Here is an 18,316-nt window from a genome sequence, read left to right as displayed (position 1 = left end):
ATAAACATGCAAACACACACGCTCTCGCACAAACAACATCTCCTCCTACTCTTTTCAATCTCAGACAAACTCTCTTCAAGCCTAATGGCACCAGAGGAAGAATTGGCAAAACAAAAGACCTGATATCAAAACAGCGCTGAAGAGGCTCACTTTCTTCGTTGTCTAATTCATCCGAGCGGTGAAATCCCTCAGTAGTGCGCCAGCCCACATGAGCTGCTCTGTATTTCTTTGTGCGATTGAATTGGCAATAACACACTCTGGGATAGTTTGTTCTGTTTCACATTGAGGAAATGAGGGTCAAGGTCCTCAAAGAGTGAGCTGGCATGCATCACTGTCTCTCTCAAACACTAACACATCGCCACGACCGAGAGATTCACACACTCACAATCACACACACACATTCATGTGAACACACACTTATATATTGCCTGTTAAAAACACACACACACACACACACACACACACACACACACACACACACACACACACACACACACACACACATTCATGTGAACACACACTTATATATTGCCTGTTAAAAACACACACACACACACACACACACACACACACACACACACACACACACACACACACACACACACACACACACACACACACACACGCCCTCACTAGCTGCTGTGCAGAGGTAGAATATGAGGACACATGTCCTCTACTTTTCTGGGCCTCTGTAAATGTATTCCACAGGTAAGACAGGTCGTTTATCAAGCAGGCTGTGCTGTGCTGAAGTTGAGGGTCCCAGACACAGGCATGCATGGGGGGGGGGGGGGGGGGGCAAGAGGAGGGGGTTGGTGGCTGGGTTTGGGTGGCTGGGTGGGGGGGGGGGGGGGCAACAGTCAGATCAACCATTGTAGAGTTCATTTTTTGTTGTTTTTTAGTCTAAGGAAGCACGTCTTACCTGTTTAGTCATAGAGTCAATGAGACGAACATACAAGTCCTGCTCCGTCCTGATCCCTGCACACACACACGTTAAAAAGTCAAAGCGTTTACGGGCTGGGGAATCTCTCTGAGCACAAAATGTATTCTTTCTGGTTTCCCCTGCGAGCCACTTCATGGAAACGATGAGTCTAAACTGTTAATAATGACTTTCAGTATTTGTTGCACGCTGTCAGTTTGGTTGGAACTTGAAAATTCAATTTGCTGTCTTTACTGTGTTGATTTTATCTGCATAAATATTTAGTATCAACTTAAGACTGAAAATAAGCACAGCAGGAGTCTACTAAAACATAATCAATACAACTTAATTGTTCAACGAAGGAAGGAAGACTTTAAAAAAAAAAAGTTTAAAAGGAAGACGTTTTATTTTGCAGCTTGGAGTTTTTTACTCCTAAAGAGAAATACACTGCGTTTATTGGTAGAAGCAAATGAAACAGCAATAAATAAATACATAAATAATACAAATAATAATTAAAAAGCATGCTTTTGTTTTTTCATTTATGAGTAATAATGCAATAATTTAAAAATATCTGAAGTTATCATCTTTCATGTTGCCTGAAAGCTAATAAATCCATAGAAGAAAACTATAAAACCTCTAAACCGAAGCTCAACCAAGTGACCACCTAAAACATTTATTTCCAGAGTTTTCTCACTTGCGTTTGACGTTTCATTGACACGCTGCTTCTGTTATTGCTCCATAAAAATTATGGAAACCAAACTCACCGTTACTGTAGAGGAGCTGAAGTCTATAATGGATCCCATTGTTGGTCTTTTCCCCCGTCATTTCCTATGAAAATTAAACCAGACCCGGTAAAAGCAAGCAGACAAGCGAGCCACCTCGTCCTGGTACTTCGACTGCATGTCTACAACTTGATATATATATATATATATATATATATATATATATATATATATATATATATATATATATATATATATATATATATATATATATATATATATATATATATATATATATATATATGTATTTTACATCAGCGAAATATCATAACTTCATATCTACAGTGAAATTAAGTTTTCATTTCTCTCTCACCTCTTCGTATCGAGTTTGCAGAGAAGAGTTAGAAAAATAAAAAAAAAGGAATCCGTAACTTTTAATGAGGCTATTTGACAAAGAATAAGAAACCCAACTTCTTAATAATTAATTGTTTTTTTGTTTTTTGTTTTTTTAAAACACTGTTTTTTAAATTTGTTTTTAAGCTTTGTAACCTAAACTATTCTACCGTTCTCCCACAGCTTCATTTTATTTTATTTCCTATTTTTAAAATGATACAACTTCCTACACATTTATTATCTCCCCCCAACACGACAACGCGCAATGTGTAACGTCTTCTTATTGGGCAGCACAAAAACATTTGACTATAATTAATTATAAAGAAGTCGTTGTTAAATGCTAATAAATGCAGCACTTATTAATAAGTAAAACATTTTCCTATATCGATGTGACTTCAAAGACTAATATTGAAAGTTCCCTTTTTAAAGAAAATTTAAAAAAACATGTGAAAATGAAGAAGCTTGTCAGGAGAGCACCTGCAGGAATGGGCTGCATGCTGTGCTGAGCTGTCACAGAATATAAAAGTCAATATGGTTCTCGGTAGATGAGCGCAAAAGTTGCTGTAAATATGTGTAATATTCATTATTTTGCAGCTATGAAGAAAGTCAGAGTAATGACAAATATAATCAGAAGTCTGAAAGTATTATATTTTTTTAGGAACCCACGTCTAAAAATCACATCAGGAAAGCCTTCGGGAGTAATAATCCCTGCTGTGTGCGTTTGGTAATTTATCACTTTGACTATATTGTCAGGCGTCAGTCGATGCTTCGCTGCAATTTAAACATTGTACTCTTTCCTTTGAATATTTTATTACAGGCAGTGAGACGATGAAAATAAATAAGAAGGCATATATATATATATATATATATATATATATATATATATATATATATATATATATATATATATATATATATATATATGTGTGTGTGTTTGTATATTTAATTTGCAAACTCACCTTTTCCTTCTCTACAAAGTCGACGAAAGTGGTTCTCTCTATTTCCACAGGCTGACCCTGTCTGTCGTACAAAGCCAGGACGAAGTGGAAGAAGTTGGACTTGCGGAGGTTGGAGGGCGGCTGTTTCTCGAAGTGTGCCCGAGCGAGACCCACTCCGCTGCGGACACAAGCACAGACCAACTAGCATCCAAAACGACGGGCATTGAAAAAATATATATACATAAAAATAAAAAAAAAGAATAAAATGAAGAAAATAGAATCACAGCACGACAGAAACCTGCCCTCAGATTCAACCTCATCGCTGGCAAAATTCGTCTCTGTGCAGTTGAATAAAAAAGCTGCAGTTTCATCAACAATAATTACAGAAATATGGCTAAATGTTAAAGCGTAAAGTTAAATTGCTTCGACGTACTATTTAATATTAACGTCATAATTTGGACACATCAGTTGCTCTCTCGATGGTAGGCCTGTCGTCCATGTTAGCGTCATTACTTTCTACTGCAGCTTTAATGAAATCAAATTCACTTTCTTTTATTTTGTGGGAAAACTGCGAAATTGTAGACCTGAAAAATATAATTCTATATGCACATAAGCTACTCGGTTTTATCACAACAAAATCACAACTACTACTAATAATATGAATAATAAAGGAGGAGTAAACAACAAAGTGAGCTGAAAAGTCTAAGCAAAACTCAGCGCTCACTTTTTCAAACTAAAGTTATGCTGAGGGAACATTTAAACCCCGCTCGCCCTGGAGTTTTAGTCACTGTTACAGCCCCTTCTTCCTGAAATCCGTTAAATAAAAAACTTCGAGGCACATACAATATTTTAGTAAGTCGGACTTTGAGCTAAAAAAAAAGAAAAAAGAAAGAGAAAAATGAGGGGAAAAGGGCTTGAAATGCCTGGAGGGGGAGCGGTGATTATCCCACAACTGCGTCCTCTGGGGACTCGTGCTGCCCCAAGTGATGCAGCCGCTCTCCCGTCTTTAACACCGCAGATCTGAGCGGCTTTTCTCCCCCCCATATCCCCGGTCTCCACGCCCCGCAGTCAGCGCACCGCCAAGGCCGCCTTGGGCTCACCTCTGGGCGGCTGTGTTGGCGTCCAGCACCCCGGCGCCCTGCATCCATGTCCGAACCGCGTTCATCCCGGCCACCATGGGCTCTTCTTTCATACTACTCCCACTCCTCTGGATGCTCTCGTGGATGCCAAACATCAAAACGCACCTTCACACTGTCTCTATCTCTCACTCACTCTCTCCCCCCTCTCTCTCTCCTCCTCTCCTCGGCTCCCTCCTTTCACTCTCTCTCTTCTTCTTCTTCTTTTCCCCTCCTGCCTCCCCTCCTCTTGCTTGTCTGTTTGATCGCGCTGTCAGAACGAGCAAAGTAGCGTGGTCTGTTTCACTCGGCGTTTAGTTGCGGCGTGTTTCTCAAAGTAAACAAAAGATGCGACATGTGGAAGGGAAAAAAAAGAAAGAAAGAATAAAGGGAGGCCGGGAGCTGTCAGCATCCGAGGTTAGCTGCACCTCGTGTCAGCGACTCCAGAAGGAAAACGGAGTGGGGAAGCAGCAGCTGTGTGAAGATGAACAGCGTGAGAAACGATGAAAGAGGGGGGAAGCGCAGGATGAGAGGCTGCACTGAGTTGGCGACAGTCCCCGGGATCAAGGTGCAGCTGACATAAACGCGAGCAAAAATGTCAGTTTCCCCCTCTTTCTCTCTCTTTTCTTTTTTTTCTTTGCAAACAAACAGTCCAAAGAGAAAACGAAAAACGAGGAGATGAAAACGCGTTTCGCTTTCCTTAGCTCCGTTTCCTTATTTACAAAGTCTTCCCCTCCTCTCTCTCTCAGCTCAGATGAATGAAACGGAAGATTACGCGCAATTAAGCGGCAGTCCCGGGCAGCAGCGGCTCAACTCCTCCTCATCTCCCGCTCGGGTGATTTGCGCTCTTTTTCCTTCCCTGAGGAATCACTTTGGACCATCTCTGGGATGCCAAACAGGAGAGAGGACTAGTAGGTGAAGGAGGCGTGGTCTGCACGCAAAGGGGAGGACTAGTAGGTGAAGGAGGCGTGGTCTGCACGCCTCAAACATAGTTAATAACGCGGACAATCATCTGTCCACCAACCCGACCACCACGTTGCCCGCCCGCCTGCCTTCTGTCCCCGCCTCGCTCCGCGCACTGTCCCGCCCCAGCCACTTAGCCTGAAGCTTTGCGCGCGCTCTCCCTCTCTCTCTGTGCGTGCGTGATGTGTGCGTGTTAAATCTTTTTTGTGTTTAGTGTTTAGAGCTGACAGTTAATATGTTCATGGCAATCAAACACCAGCTCCAGGGAGGAAGTTAGTTTGATCCATATAGTTTTCCGTCTGTGAGCAAAGAGAAGAGCAAGAGAAACTGCACGCCACGAAATATCCCCGCATCCATCTGCAAAAAGCCCAAACAGATTCTGATTAAATGTTCTAATGAGGATCATATACAAACATTTTTTTCGTTTTTGTCTCGTTATTATGTGACAAAGCATGCACTAGTGGAGTGAAACAATCCGAGAAGCACTCACCATCTGCGCGCAGATTTATGCGTATATGTCTCAGATTAATTCAACATCAAACAACCAAAAAACCAATATTTTAATTGTCCACATTCTGCACGCGTGTGCTGTGGAGAAAAAGGACTTTATTCAAACATTTATTTGTATTTTTTTTTTAACTGAAGCTCCGTCTTGTTGTTTTCACACGAGATTCGGAATCAACTGCACGGAGAAGTCCAAGTGTTCATTCAGAGTATCAACTCCGGCAGATTATGGGCTTAACAAAGTTTCAGCGCACCAAAGGAAAAAAAGAAAAAAGAAAAAACAGAGCCTGGCAGCCGCTGCGCACAATTTTGTGTTACAGCCCGGTGGTTTGAAATTAGCTTTGATTAGATGCATTACATAAATCTTGCGGGACTAAATGCTGAATCCAACATAAATATGAGGATTACAGCTAAACTGTTCTGCGTCCTGCTGCCCAAAAAGAAATTTGCAGTCACTCAAAAGCAACTGCTCACAAACAATAACAGCACAAAAAAAGAGATGAAGAAAAAAAGTGTGACAAAAAATTTGCATGGTTGCTCACGGAGCCATGAAACTGCGCGGTGAGCCCACATGCATGAAGACCGGACGAACAAATCCAGCAGCTCTAGCAGGAAATGAGGATGCTGCTGCAGCTCTCCCCACTTTGCTCGCCAGTCCTGGTTTTCCTCCGATCATTAGAGTCATTTCTAAATTGTCAAATTGAATTGTCCGGGGGAGGCATCTGCTCACTAAGTACTGTTTGCTTAATTATAATGAAATGGAAAGGATGAAAGAGTCGTTTGGTTTTGTTGTTTTTATCAGGAGGCTATATCTGAAAATTAAGATTTTATCAAAAAACGGCTCAAATGAAAGAGTCTGACACGTTGATGCTGGCGGTTGCGGGCTCAGGGAAAAAAGCTCACGTATAATTAAAACAAAATACAGACTATTTGGAATTATGAGGTTATATATTTTGGCACTCTAATAACCCCAAACAAGTTTTACTTTGTTTTTAACTATTACTTTTTGAGTGACCTTTCGGCATAATAAGCGACCAGCAAACCGCCGAGAAATGCCATAAACGGTCAAGGTTAGACACCAAACCCGCGGCAATCATCTCATCATTTTCTGTAGCTGTTTATTTATGTCTCCTGCTGTGGGAGGAGAAATATGAGCACCCTACCACGTGAGTACACGACACAATAAATAGTGATAAAAAGTCTCTCACGATTTTTTTTTTTTTGCGCGCACACACACACACACACACACACACACACACACACACACACACACACACACACACACACACACACACACACACACACACGCACGCACAAGTTCATATCTATCCTTCAGCACATTTGTTTGATTGTGGCTCCCTCAAAGTGATCTGTCTGCCTTGGTCGGCATGCAGGCCCGCGCGAACACCGGAGGCCTCCGGGGTGGCGTATATTTATATCCCCAAACACCAACGCACACGGTTACCCCAAATATCACTGTCCCAGTATCCAAAAACAGGCATGTCAGTCTGGGCCCCGATCTCCCAGCCATGCTAATACCGCGATTTACTAACTCCTTGGCACCCGGACGTAAGGTTTGCAAAATATCTCAGGTCCTTACTCGCAAACAGGAATGCGCACGCCATTTAAATGATGTAAAGGTGCGTCTGCATATGTGTGTGCGTATAGGACACTTGACGAGGACTCATGTTCAAGTGTCCACATATGGGAAGGCTATTAAAATTCCCTGCGTGATTTAGACGTTTTGAAGTAACTGATGAGAAAGGAGTTGTAGGCGCTGCAGTCCGTCTCTTGTACAGCCAGATGTTCCTGTAAATCAAAAAGGTTGGGCTGATGATAATAATGGCCTGATTGAACGGAAGACTCGTAAAAATCACTAGTTGTAAAATCAGGGCATATGCTTATGAGAGCGGAGCGTATGTCTTACAATATGCTCTCCAGTCGACATAAAGTGGACAAATATAGGTGTTTGCCTTTTAAAACGTGTCAAGCCACCAGTAGACTCGATCCATTTTAATATCAGCATAAAACATGAAAGGAAAAAACAAGTATAATTGTTGTTCCTAAAGTGCTTTTATAGCGTCAGCAAATATTGACTAGAAATTTAATAAACTGCTGTGATGAAAAATGAGTGCTGTACATTTTTCAGTCCTTTAGGCTACATATCTCTAGCAATCCCCAGTCTCGTTTCATTTCAGGTCAAGACCTATGAAAAGCACACGTATCAGGTGCAATGTTGCCATCTAGTGGGGTAAAAAAGACATCACACGACGCAAGAGGGCCATCAAGTCTCAGCAGCACTTGCATAGCATGTCCATGTGGCTGCATTTCTGTACCATGATTGTCATAGTCAGGAAATGAGTGGATAAGGTCAGTAAGACGGCAGCGATGAATGAAAGCAATTCTAATCTAATCTAATCTAATCCCGTTGTGTATTTAAACCAAGTGTTTAAAAGTTAAACTGTTCAAAATATAGAAAGAAACAATATTTTTATGTGCACACAATATACACTCAGTGTACCAAAACATGACCTTGGCCTTGAAATATCACCCCCCCCCCCCCCCCCCCCCCAATTGCTATTGATGGGCTCAGTAAGGATGACCTTGTCTTATAGAAGTCATAATCATTCCTCATTTTGCTTATAAAAACCCATTTCCGTGGATATGTTGGCCACAGTGTAAACCCCACAGAGACAATTTAAGCAATTTTTAATTTTTTTTAAAGACTAGGCGTAAGTGACACATCACATCACACATCACATGTATACACATAAATACATGTATATAAAAATGTCAAAAGTAGAACTAAGTGGAAGCAAAGAACAGTGACTCTGTAGTGGGTATCAGGCTGTGCCCTTCATGTTTTCCGACAGGTGAGACAATTATTTAAACTGCATATAAATCAAACTCTACCAGCTCTGCACAAGAATCCATCCATACACTGAAACTGAGACAGAAACCATCTTTACTTGGTTTAGAAGAAACTGTAAGAAACTGACTATGTCAGAACCAAGTATTCTATTTGTCTTTAGTCACAACCAACAGTATTGTATTTACTGTACTGACAGCTGTGAAACATACAAATTGATTTCATTCATGCCCTTTGACCTACATTAATCAGAGACACACTGTATGCTGTTCCAGTCAGACCACGTGGCTAATGTAACACGTGATGCATTCAGCATTGTGGTTAGATTGGAGCTGAGGTCATGTTCGCTGCAAATGTTATAATTCCTCACAGACGTCTCCTTTAAATTACACCTACTATAAACTAAAGCTGAAAACACAAGATTGTTTCGATGATATATTGAAGTCCAGTGTGCAGATTTGATATTTTGTTCTTTATGCAAGTCAATTAAAATCTTTGGTTTGTGGTCTGACTAGATTAGAAAGATGTCAGTGGTAAGATGTCAGCGTTAGCGTGGGTAAATCACAATTAGCCTTTGTTTTTAATAATTTTCTGATGGTTTACATCAATCAAAGAATAACTAATGGATTAACTGCCAGTAAAAGTGTTATTGCAACCAGTGAGGATCTAATTTAATCACTTATCAAAAGATCATGTCATAGCATTCATAAAGTCTCATTTGACCTCAGAGGCCTATCTACTATAACCCTAAGATACCGATTTAGTGTTTTTAAAGAAGCTTTTTAAAGAAGATTTCCACTTTTAAAAATGAAAAATTTAAGATAAATCATAGTATTCTTTTACTTTTTCATAAGCATAAAAGTTGAAACATTTCTCAAAAATGTAACAAATACTCTCTGTCACATGCAGACAACTAAAACGTAGATCAGGACTGTCATATCTTTTTTTTTTGTTTGGTATTTCGCCCCGAAAGTCATTATGTCACTTAACCTCTTCTGCTTTTTTAAGATGGGGGAAGTGAACAGAGCAGCCACCACAGCTTCGCGACAGCTACCACGGCCTCGCGACAAACAACCATAACCTACAGACCAATGCACACAAGAGTCGCTTATGATTCACTAGGTCTGATGTTGTTTATTTGGACTTTTCTTGCATGTGACATGGAAATTTGGTCCTAAATGATACTTCATTAACAATTAGACTGGAGTTTCAGGTTGTTAGGACCCTTCACACACACACACACACACACACACACACACACACACACACACACACACACACACACACACACACACCAATACCAGTAAACATTAATTTAGTGAACTGCTGAACTGAACGTTTTAGAGCCACAAGACACTAAAGTGTGTTTGCGTGCCCTTTTCATTGTATAACGGGGATTAAATAAGCTAAAAGCTATTTTTTTAACATCAACATTTGACATACAAACATATTTACAGTGGGGCAAAAAAGTATTTAGTCAGCCACCGATTGTGCAAGTTCCCCCGCTTAAAATGATGACAGAGGTCAGTAATGTGCACCAGAGGTACACTTCAACTGTGAGAGACAGAATGTGAAAAAAAAATCCATGAATCCACATGGTAGGATTTGTAAAGAATTTATTCGTAAATTAGGGTGGAAAATAAGTATTTGGTCACCTCAAACAAGGAAAATCTCTGGCTCTCATAGACCTGTAACGTCTTCTGTAAGACGCTTTTCTGTCCCCCACTCGTTACCTGTATGAATGGCACCTGTTTGAACTCATCATCTGTATAAAAGACACCTGTCCACAGCCTCAAACAGTCAGACTCCAAACTCCGCCATGGGCAAGACCAAAGAGCTTTCGAAGGACAACAGGAAAAGTATTGTAGACCTGCACCAGACTGGGAAGAGTGAATCTACAATAGGCAAGCAGCTTGGTGTGAAAAAATCAACTGTGGGAGCAATCATCAGAAAATGGAAGACATACAAGACCACTGATGATCTCCCACGATCTGGGGCTCCACGCAAGATCTCATCCCGTGGGGTCAAAATGATCATGAGAACGGTGAGCAAAGATCCCAGAACCACACGGGGGGACCTGGTGAATGACCTGCAGAGAGCTGGGACCAAAGTAACAAAGGTCACCATCAGTAACACACTACAACGGCAGGGAATCAAATCCCGCAGTGCCAGACGTGTTCCGCTGCTGAAGCCAGTGCATGTCCAGGCCCGTCTGAAGTTTGCCAGAGAGCACATGGATGATACAGCAGAGGATTGGGAGAATGTCATGTGGTCAGATGAAACCAAAGTAGAACTTTTTGGTATAAACTCAACTCGTCGTGTTTGGAGGACGAAGAATACTGAGTTGCATCCCAAGAACACCATACCTACTGTGAAGCATGGGGGTGGAAACATCATGCTATGGGGCTGTTTTTCTGCCAAGGGGACAGGACGACTGATCCGTGTTAAGGACAGAATGAATGGGGCCATGTATCGTGAGATTTTGAGCCAAAACCTCCTTCCATCAGTGAGAACTTTGAAGATGAAACGAGGCTGGGTCTTCCAACATGACAATGATCCAAAACACACCGCCCGGGCAACAAAGGAGTGGCTCCGTAAGAAGCATTTGAAAGTCCTGGAGTGGCCTAGCCAGTCTCCAAACCTCAACCCCATAGAAAATCTGTGGCGGGAGTTGAAAGTCCATGTTGCTCGGCGACAGCCCCAAAACATCACTGCTCTCGAGAAGATCTGCATGGAGGAATGGGCCAAAATACCAGCTACTGTGTGTGCAAACCTGGTAAAGACCTATAGTAGACGTTTGACCTCTGTTATTGCCAACAAAGGTTATGTTACAAAGTATTGAGTTGTATTTTTGTTATTGACCAAATACTTATTTTCCACCCTGATTTACGAATAAATTCTTTACAAATCCTACCATGTGGATTCATGTATTTTTATTTTTTCACATTCTGTCTCTCACAGTTGAAGTGTACCTCTGGTGCAAATTACTGACCTCTGTCATCATTTTAGGTGGGGGAACTTGCACAATCGGTGGCTGACTAAATACTTTTTTGCCCCACTGTAAATAGTGTTTGAGAATAATATTTTTTATCAATATATTTGCCAAGAAAGTCCTAGTGGGCATCAGTGACTGGGTACTGGTATTGCAAACTATTATAACTGCATAAGATAGTTTCATAGGAGAGGTTATAACTACAGGTGAACATTACACAGTATTAAACACAGAATTCTTTATAGCTATATTGCTTTGGAAAAGTCTTGAACCATCTCTCATTTCTTTCTATTTTGCTTGGAAAATGGGAAGTAGTTTCAACAATTTATTCAGACATTTGGACACATAAATGGAAACACAGCATATCGGGCAATAATATATTTTGTGGAATTCTAACGAGCTTGATATTTGGTATGGACACCTTTATTCTTCAACACAGCCTGAACTCTCTTAGGCAACCATTTGTGTCATTGAAGTAGTTTTTAGGAAGAGTTCTCCATGCTTCTTGAAGGACATTCAAAGATCTTTATTGGATGTTGGCTGCCTTTTATGCTGTTTGTCCAGTTTATCTTACACTGTTTCAATAAATTTGAGATCCAGGCTCTGAGGAGGCCAATCCATGACTGATAGTGCGCCACTGCATGTTTTTCAGTTCAATACTTGTGTAATTTGGCATACCTCAGCCTTTTACTCCTTGTTTCTCTTCATTAAGAATGACTTTTTGGCAGTCACCCTTCCACTGAGACCATTTCCGATGAGTCTCATTTGAAACTTAAGGACCACATGCATGTCCCCCCCCCCTTTTCTTAAGGACATGGCTTTCAGATACTGCTCATCTACTGTGGATTATTCTTTTTTCAGGCCTGGCACTGTTTTTGTCCTCAACTATATAAAAAAAGTGTGTAGGGTAAACATTACTGCCACCAGCGCTAGGCTGTTAACCAGTCATGCTTGTAGCGATGTGCCAATGTCACTGAAGAAGAGTTACTGGCAAAGGAAAATGCCAGATTGTGTTGACTAATAGTTTTAATCACATTGACAATTCCTTTGTTTAAAGGTCACTGCCGAGCTGTTTGACTAAGCTTACATTATCACATGTGCGCTTCCTCTTATAGGGGTGTTCGAAACCAAGCATGCTGAGGAACTCTGAGCTCAGTTTTGATATTACTGTATTTAGCCAAGGGAAAATGCTGCTCTACTAATATATCAATACTGGCAGAAATTGTTTATATATTGACCTTACAGAAAAGTATTGTCCTTTAGAGAATCCCATGGAAAAGTCAGAGCTGCCAGCTAGTTCAGTATAAAGCAGATGCGTGATGATTTAATCTGAAATTATAATTTTGTAATATAACCATGGAGAAGGCAATTGATAGAAAAAAAAAAAAAAAAAAGTCCTTGCAAGAAGCACATATAGGAAACCACAGGTGCCAGATCTTGACTAATAACAATTGTTTTAATGAAACTTCTGTTTTTTGTCCCAGAGCAAAGAGGAGTTTCTACCGAAAACTACACTCTCACCTAACTGGTTAGGGAAAGGACAGAAATTCTGTGCACCTGATTTCCATCTACATGTGTTATTCAAACATTGTTCTCTGCAAAATGGGGTTTAATATTACATCACTGACCTTTCTGAAAGCTGATAGGAAAACAGTGCTACAGTCATTTCTTGAATGACTTCTATAGTGTCTCCTGATTATGTCTGAAATCTGGGTGATGTGTTAATTTGATTGGTAGCTTATATTTGGTTTCACCAATATTATGCAACAGACAGGTGACAAAAAGTCCAAGCTTAGCAAAACTCAACTTTACTTGCACAATTAGAAATTACAAAAAAAAAAAATAAAATAAATAAAAAAAATTATTCTGTAAAATAAATATATAAAGTGCCACGATTCTCCTCTTTTATATTCGTTTGTTCAGGTGCTTGTTCCTCTTCTTCCTGTGGTTCCTCAGCCTGTAAACAGAAAAGAAATAAAAGAATCATTTGGCACTGTGACAGACTGAAGTTTAAGGCTCAAAAACACACCACAGCCATCGGTGAGTTATGTAAAAAGTGGAAATGACAAGGCCAAGAGACAACACGCAGTCGGCACTCTGACATGTGATCACAACCTATGGGGAAAAACGTGTGGCTTGCAAGATTTACAGAAGAAACGGATGCCGAGTGTCCCATGTTACAGTACTGAGTGGCACCAACCTTTTATGGCTCCACTCGCTCCATTGTGAGAAAGAGAAAGCATCTTTTGCTCTGACGCACACAGCCTTAGCCCTTTGCTTCACTTTGAACTGAAAAGTGTCTGTAGAGTGGAGTGTCAAAGCCTGAAATTAAAAAAAAACAAACAAAAAAAACCCCAACGCATTTATACATGTACCCTTCATGCACTGAATCATATCAATTAACACATATGGTGTATCATTATATTCATTTCTTCCTCTGGAAATATTTACAGTCTGTAAATGGCACTTACTTGATAGTTGTTGCAAGGGTTGTCACAGCTCTCACAACCATCCTTGAGCTGTGCAATCTGGAAGGTGAGAGGGAAGTAGGAGTAGGGGCTGCTCCAGGAGCTTGGGTAACTCCACTGTATCACTGTGGTGTTGACTTGAGCAATCTCCACCTTGTCAGGTTTCACTGTTTAAGACGGAAGCAAAACACCAGAGTAAGACCAAAACAATGAAAAGCCATAAAAGAGGAAGCTTCCTCCAAAGAATTCTCACCAATCTCTGACAAGTAAAAGCGCTGAAAATATTCCTCCAACAGAAAGTGCTGGCTCAACACGAACACAGTGACGCAGATCTGCTTGCTCTCCTCGGCGTAAGGGCAATGCTGTTTGTCCAGGCAGGAGATCCTGTTGTCGCTCAAGGTACAGCTGAAGTTGCCGTAACCTGAGGAGCACGTCCACTGGCCGCTGGTATCGACAGAGCACTTTGCGTTGCTGTCAGGAACACTGTAGAAATGCATGTTTTTTTTACTTTTCTAGTCAAGTGGTTGTACAAGATTCTCATGGACAAACATTTGCAGCTGTATTATTATTATCATATCTTTTTTAAACATGGAATACGGTTCCCTGTACATGACCTTTAAAAATCACAAACATGTTTCCTTTCATAACTGGGCGCTTATGGATGTCTTTCTGCAATCTCAGCTCCTACATGATGACTTATTGTTGTTATTGGTGAGCAGAACCGAAAGTGTTTCAGCAGTACAACGTGCGCTTACCGATGAGCTTTGATAAATGCTACTCTGCCACTGCGGCTGCTGTGCCAGGTCCAGGAGCAGTAGAACTCGCCGCTGTAATTTTGAGCCGTGCACTTGAGATAATCTAACAAGACGATTCAGAGAGCACAAGACAAATACTTTAAAATGTATCCAGTTTTCTCAGCTGTATAATTTGTGTCAAATTTGCACACACCTTCGTCAGTTTTCACTAGTATCTTCCGCCTTTTGCTCTTATCTTCTTTGATGAGAACAATAGTATGATTGAGAAGAGATCCATCCTCACTGTGGCAGGTGTAGTTGCCCCCCCCTAAGCTTTCCTCTAGCTGCACTCGATATGAGTTTCCCCTCTGAGCTTGATCTATTCCATTCTTCTTCCAAAAGATTTCTTGGCTCTGGTTGGCACTCCCAATGAGCTCCTCTGGCGACTCCATACACAACAGGTTCTGCTCAGCCAAAGTGCCATCCACCTCCAAAACCAGAACTATCGAGAGACAGATTCACATTCAAGGGATTGAAAAGAATCAATCATTTAAACTTAGGGTGACAGATTCTCCCAACTATCAAACTTACTGTTGGGCAACAGAGTCCAGTGCTTTGGATTCTGGTAACTGATTTGGAAAACTGCACAGATGATGCTGAAAGCAAACCACTTCATCTGAGTGAAAAAAAAGACAGAACAGGGAGGTAATCATGAAAAATCAATAAAAATTGGAAGAAGAGGGCACAAAGGAAGTCAGTAAAAATGCAATAAAAGTAGTACAGGCTCTTGGATGCACATGCTTAAAGACATTACACCTGTATTTACAAATGGCAGTAAAGCTGCACTTGTAATAACCCACTGCAATAGCAGAAATGCACTGCCATCAACTCTGATCAGTGTCCAACTGCCTGAATAAATAAATAATAAGATTAGATAAATAAAGTTATAACACACTCTGTGGAAAGAGAAGTTGATATTAACGGCAGCATTTGTGATGCTAAAAGGAATCAGTCAACTCAAAGAGCTTAAATATTAAACAAGCCACACCTACTTCTATAATACTTGTGCAATTTATAACCACTCTTATTTTGTATTATTACGTCATTATTTAACATTAACCTTTTTTGTTTTTAAGATATATATCAACAGATTTGTAAAGAACAACCTTACCTTGTCAGTACCTTCCACGCTTAACGAAGATCCTGTTATTTTGGGTGCCTTTTATCGCTGCTGGCCAAATTTCCCCTCGTCGTGCTGATGGAGGGGAAAAATTCCAGAGGAAATTCGCTTTCCCTGCGTCCAAATAAACAAACCTATATACCCATTCATTACTCACTCCCAGTCGTGTCTCATTGAACAAAGCAGTAACAGGTACGATGCACCTTAAACATCAATCAGTGTGAATGTGTCGGTAGTTGTAAGCGTGTGTAACCTTTATTTATTATCATCTTGTCTTTGCTGGCACCGTTAATCGTAGCTCCTGCTCGTTTGCTGCTCGCGAAAGTTTCACTTTCAGTTTTGGCGCCTCATCTGCGGCATTAAAACACTTCCCAGCACCCCCCGCTTGACCTTTTTTTTTTATAATAAAACCAAATTTGAACCCTAACTTTTTCACTTTTTAAAAACAAAACAAAAAAACCCCCTCCTTAGTCACATACAAATACACAATTGTAATATTTTCCCTCAAAAAAACCGAAGTTTTATTAGCTAATCTATGAATTAACGCAAGCAGAAGTACATAAGCTGCATGATGACAAAATGTCATTGTCACAGGGAGCCTGTGATCTCCAATCATCCCGCAGTGCCTTTAATCTAACTGCTGTATATTTCGCAAACAGACTATTTTAAAATCCATGGAAAAAGTTGCATAGTATTTTAAGATTTGTGTCTACTTTGTTTCTCACCTCCCCTCCAGACTACACCTGACCTCCAGCTAGCAAAAGCCATTTCTGGCCTCCTTTTATGGTAAAGTTCCTGGGAGGGAATGTGCCAAGTGTAGGATGAAGGAGGGGTGGCATTTGGTGAGGTTAAAGAATCTGTTGGTTTTAAACATTTGCAGAATTGAGGCATTTTCTAAAAATATTTTTGCTAATGTTCCAACTGTTAACTTATCATCATTATATTTGAATGACAGATTGAGCGTTATTAATTTATTTAATCCTTAAGTGGTATTTAACTGCTATTTCAACGAGTGGGAGGCCACTCTCTTGGAGGGGCAGTATGGTAGGTCATGATGTAGGTGGCCCATAGTGTCAGAGGCCCTTGTTAAAGGGGGTTTGCCCATGAAGTACAATGCTGTTTCAATTTTGTTAGGATGATCTTTAAATGGAAATGTTATCTTTTTCCTTTAAACTTTTCTAATTTATTTTGCTTTAGTTGGCTGCACTGTATATATAACAATGTGAAAGAACTAATAAAAAGACCTCATTATCAACCTTCTGAACAACTTTTTTCTGCCTCCACCCTAACAGTCGTCTTATGTCACCTTGACGACAAATACAAAAGTTAGGTTTATAGGGGGAAGAAAAAGCTGCTCTCATGTCTGACAAATACTCATCCTAAAGTGGGCTTCTGTTCTCCCTCATGTTTGTGTCCTCCCTTGCAGTCTGTTCTTGTGTCAAAGATGTGATTTTCCTGGGTTTGTTATTCATGTTATTTTTGTGCTTTAGTTTACTTTAATAAAACCACCTAATAGTTTATTCCTCGTGTTTTGGGTCCTGCATTTGCAAGACACACAGCCACTGTGACACTATGCCAGTTTTAAAGAAATGCATTGAAAGTATTATTATTTTAAATATTGAAGCTGTGATAAGGGAAAAAGACTGAATGAACTCAAATGTGGGACTTAGAATATAAGTTAAGTTTATTTACAAGCAGGAAATGTGCAAAACTCTTTGTTTAGTGCAAGCTTAGCTCCACAAAACAACAATCTAATGAAGATAATTGCTGTCACCAAACTCTCTCCCAAAGTACACCAGGATTTCTTGTACAGGAGTTGGAAGATGGACAAAAACAAAGCCAAATGTTCAGACAGGAGCTGATTATGGGGTGTTAGTTCAGCAATCATGTCCTGAATGAAAGTCTTCCCTCCTTTTGAGCAGAGGCAGTGTAATTTGAAGATGATGCACAAGTGTGCTTAGTAATGCCATACAAATGGTGGGAATCCCAAAATGACTGGAGTCCTCTCCCATGTCTCCTGACATCCATGATCCTTCTTACAATAGACAGGCCCACTTTCAATGAGGTCAGAAGGCAACAGGAACTCAATCTCCTATGTAAGAGAAGCAAAATCAGAGGATGAAAACTGACAGGTCTGGTCTTATATTCTAGGATCAGGATCTGTAAGTGATAACTAAGTTAAAAAGGGTAAAGAACAGAGTCCACCCAGTTTGCCAGACATTGAGGTGTTTGGCTGCTTTGAGGTAGGTGAGGTTTTTATGATCTGTCCAAAGAATGAAAGGATGCTCAGTGCCCACCAACCTGTGTATCCACTTTTCCAGGGCCAGTTCAGTTTCCCGATAAAGAGCTGTTGGTCACAGACATCACAGTTATGTTCTGCTGGGGAGAAACAATGAGAAAAGGAAATTTGGATGAGGTGATGAGGTGAAACGAGTGTAAGGAAGGTGATAAAAGTTAGCAAAACTTATTGGAGCTGTTTCTGGGTGGACTGATCGGGCCAGTCGACTACTGCCTGCACCTTG

General features: G+C 40.5%; 2 protein-coding genes across 7 annotated transcripts in view; both read right to left on the bottom strand.

Annotated features, from left to right (window-relative positions):
* Window positions 1-4,969, bottom strand: part of ebf1a (EBF transcription factor 1a) — a 54,170-nt gene extending 49,201 nt beyond the window's left edge. For all 5 annotated transcript variants that reach the window (XM_026189140.2, XM_026189131.2, XM_026189112.2 and 2 more), the window contains exons 1-4: window positions 4,070-4,969; window positions 2,991-3,147; window positions 1,681-1,744; window positions 920-975 (exon numbers count right to left, since the gene is read on the bottom strand). In XM_026189140.2, the coding sequence (XP_026044925.1) occupies window positions 920-975; window positions 1,681-1,744; window positions 2,991-3,147; window positions 4,070-4,203 (411 nt within the window). In that variant the 5' untranslated portion in view covers window positions 4,204-4,969. The remainder of the gene's footprint in view (window positions 1-919; window positions 976-1,680; window positions 1,745-2,990; window positions 3,148-4,069) is intronic.
* An 8,228-nt stretch (window positions 4,970-13,197) lies between these two features.
* On the bottom strand, window positions 13,198-16,571 carry il12ba (interleukin 12Ba). Of its 2 annotated transcripts, none has more exons than XM_026179961.2 (9): window positions 16,520-16,571; window positions 15,786-15,869; window positions 15,206-15,290; window positions 14,829-15,116; window positions 14,636-14,738; window positions 14,134-14,363; window positions 13,884-14,047; window positions 13,613-13,734; window positions 13,198-13,369 (listed from the first exon to the last, which is right to left on the bottom strand). In XM_026179961.2, the coding sequence occupies exons 3-9, from the start codon at window positions 15,288-15,290 to the stop codon at window positions 13,318-13,320; spliced, it is 1,044 nt and encodes a 347-aa protein (XP_026035746.1). In that variant the 5' UTR covers window positions 15,786-15,869; window positions 16,520-16,571; the 3' UTR covers window positions 13,198-13,317. The 2 variants fall into 2 exon arrangements, with proteins under 2 accessions (XP_026035746.1, XP_026035727.1); XM_026179942.2 differs by having other exon boundaries at window positions 15,786-15,908; window positions 16,520-16,554.
* Between the last annotated feature and the right edge of the window lie 1,745 nt (window positions 16,572-18,316).

Source organism: Astatotilapia calliptera, chromosome 2 (genome assembly GCF_964374335.1).
Source record: "Astatotilapia calliptera chromosome 2, fAstCal68.1, whole genome shotgun sequence".
Taxonomy (NCBI): domain Eukaryota; kingdom Metazoa; phylum Chordata; class Actinopteri; order Cichliformes; family Cichlidae; genus Astatotilapia; species Astatotilapia calliptera.
Note: the sequence above shows the minus strand (reverse complement) of the source record. Positions and strands in the feature narration are given on the sequence as shown.

Bases quoted from the DNA above. Each gene is read 5' to 3' on its own strand.
- il12ba (XM_026179961.2), bottom strand. From the start codon at position 15,290: ATGAAGTGGTTTGCTTTCAGCATCATCTGTGCAGTTTTCCAAATCAGT. The intron at 14,364-14,635 runs GTAAGCGCACGT...GCATTTCTACAG, and splicing joins GCATTTATCAAAGCTCATCG to TGTTCCTGACAGCAACGCAA. The intron at 13,735-13,883 runs GTAAGTGCCATT...TTTTAATTTCAG, and splicing joins ACCCTTGCAACAACTATCAA to GCTTTGACACTCCACTCTAC.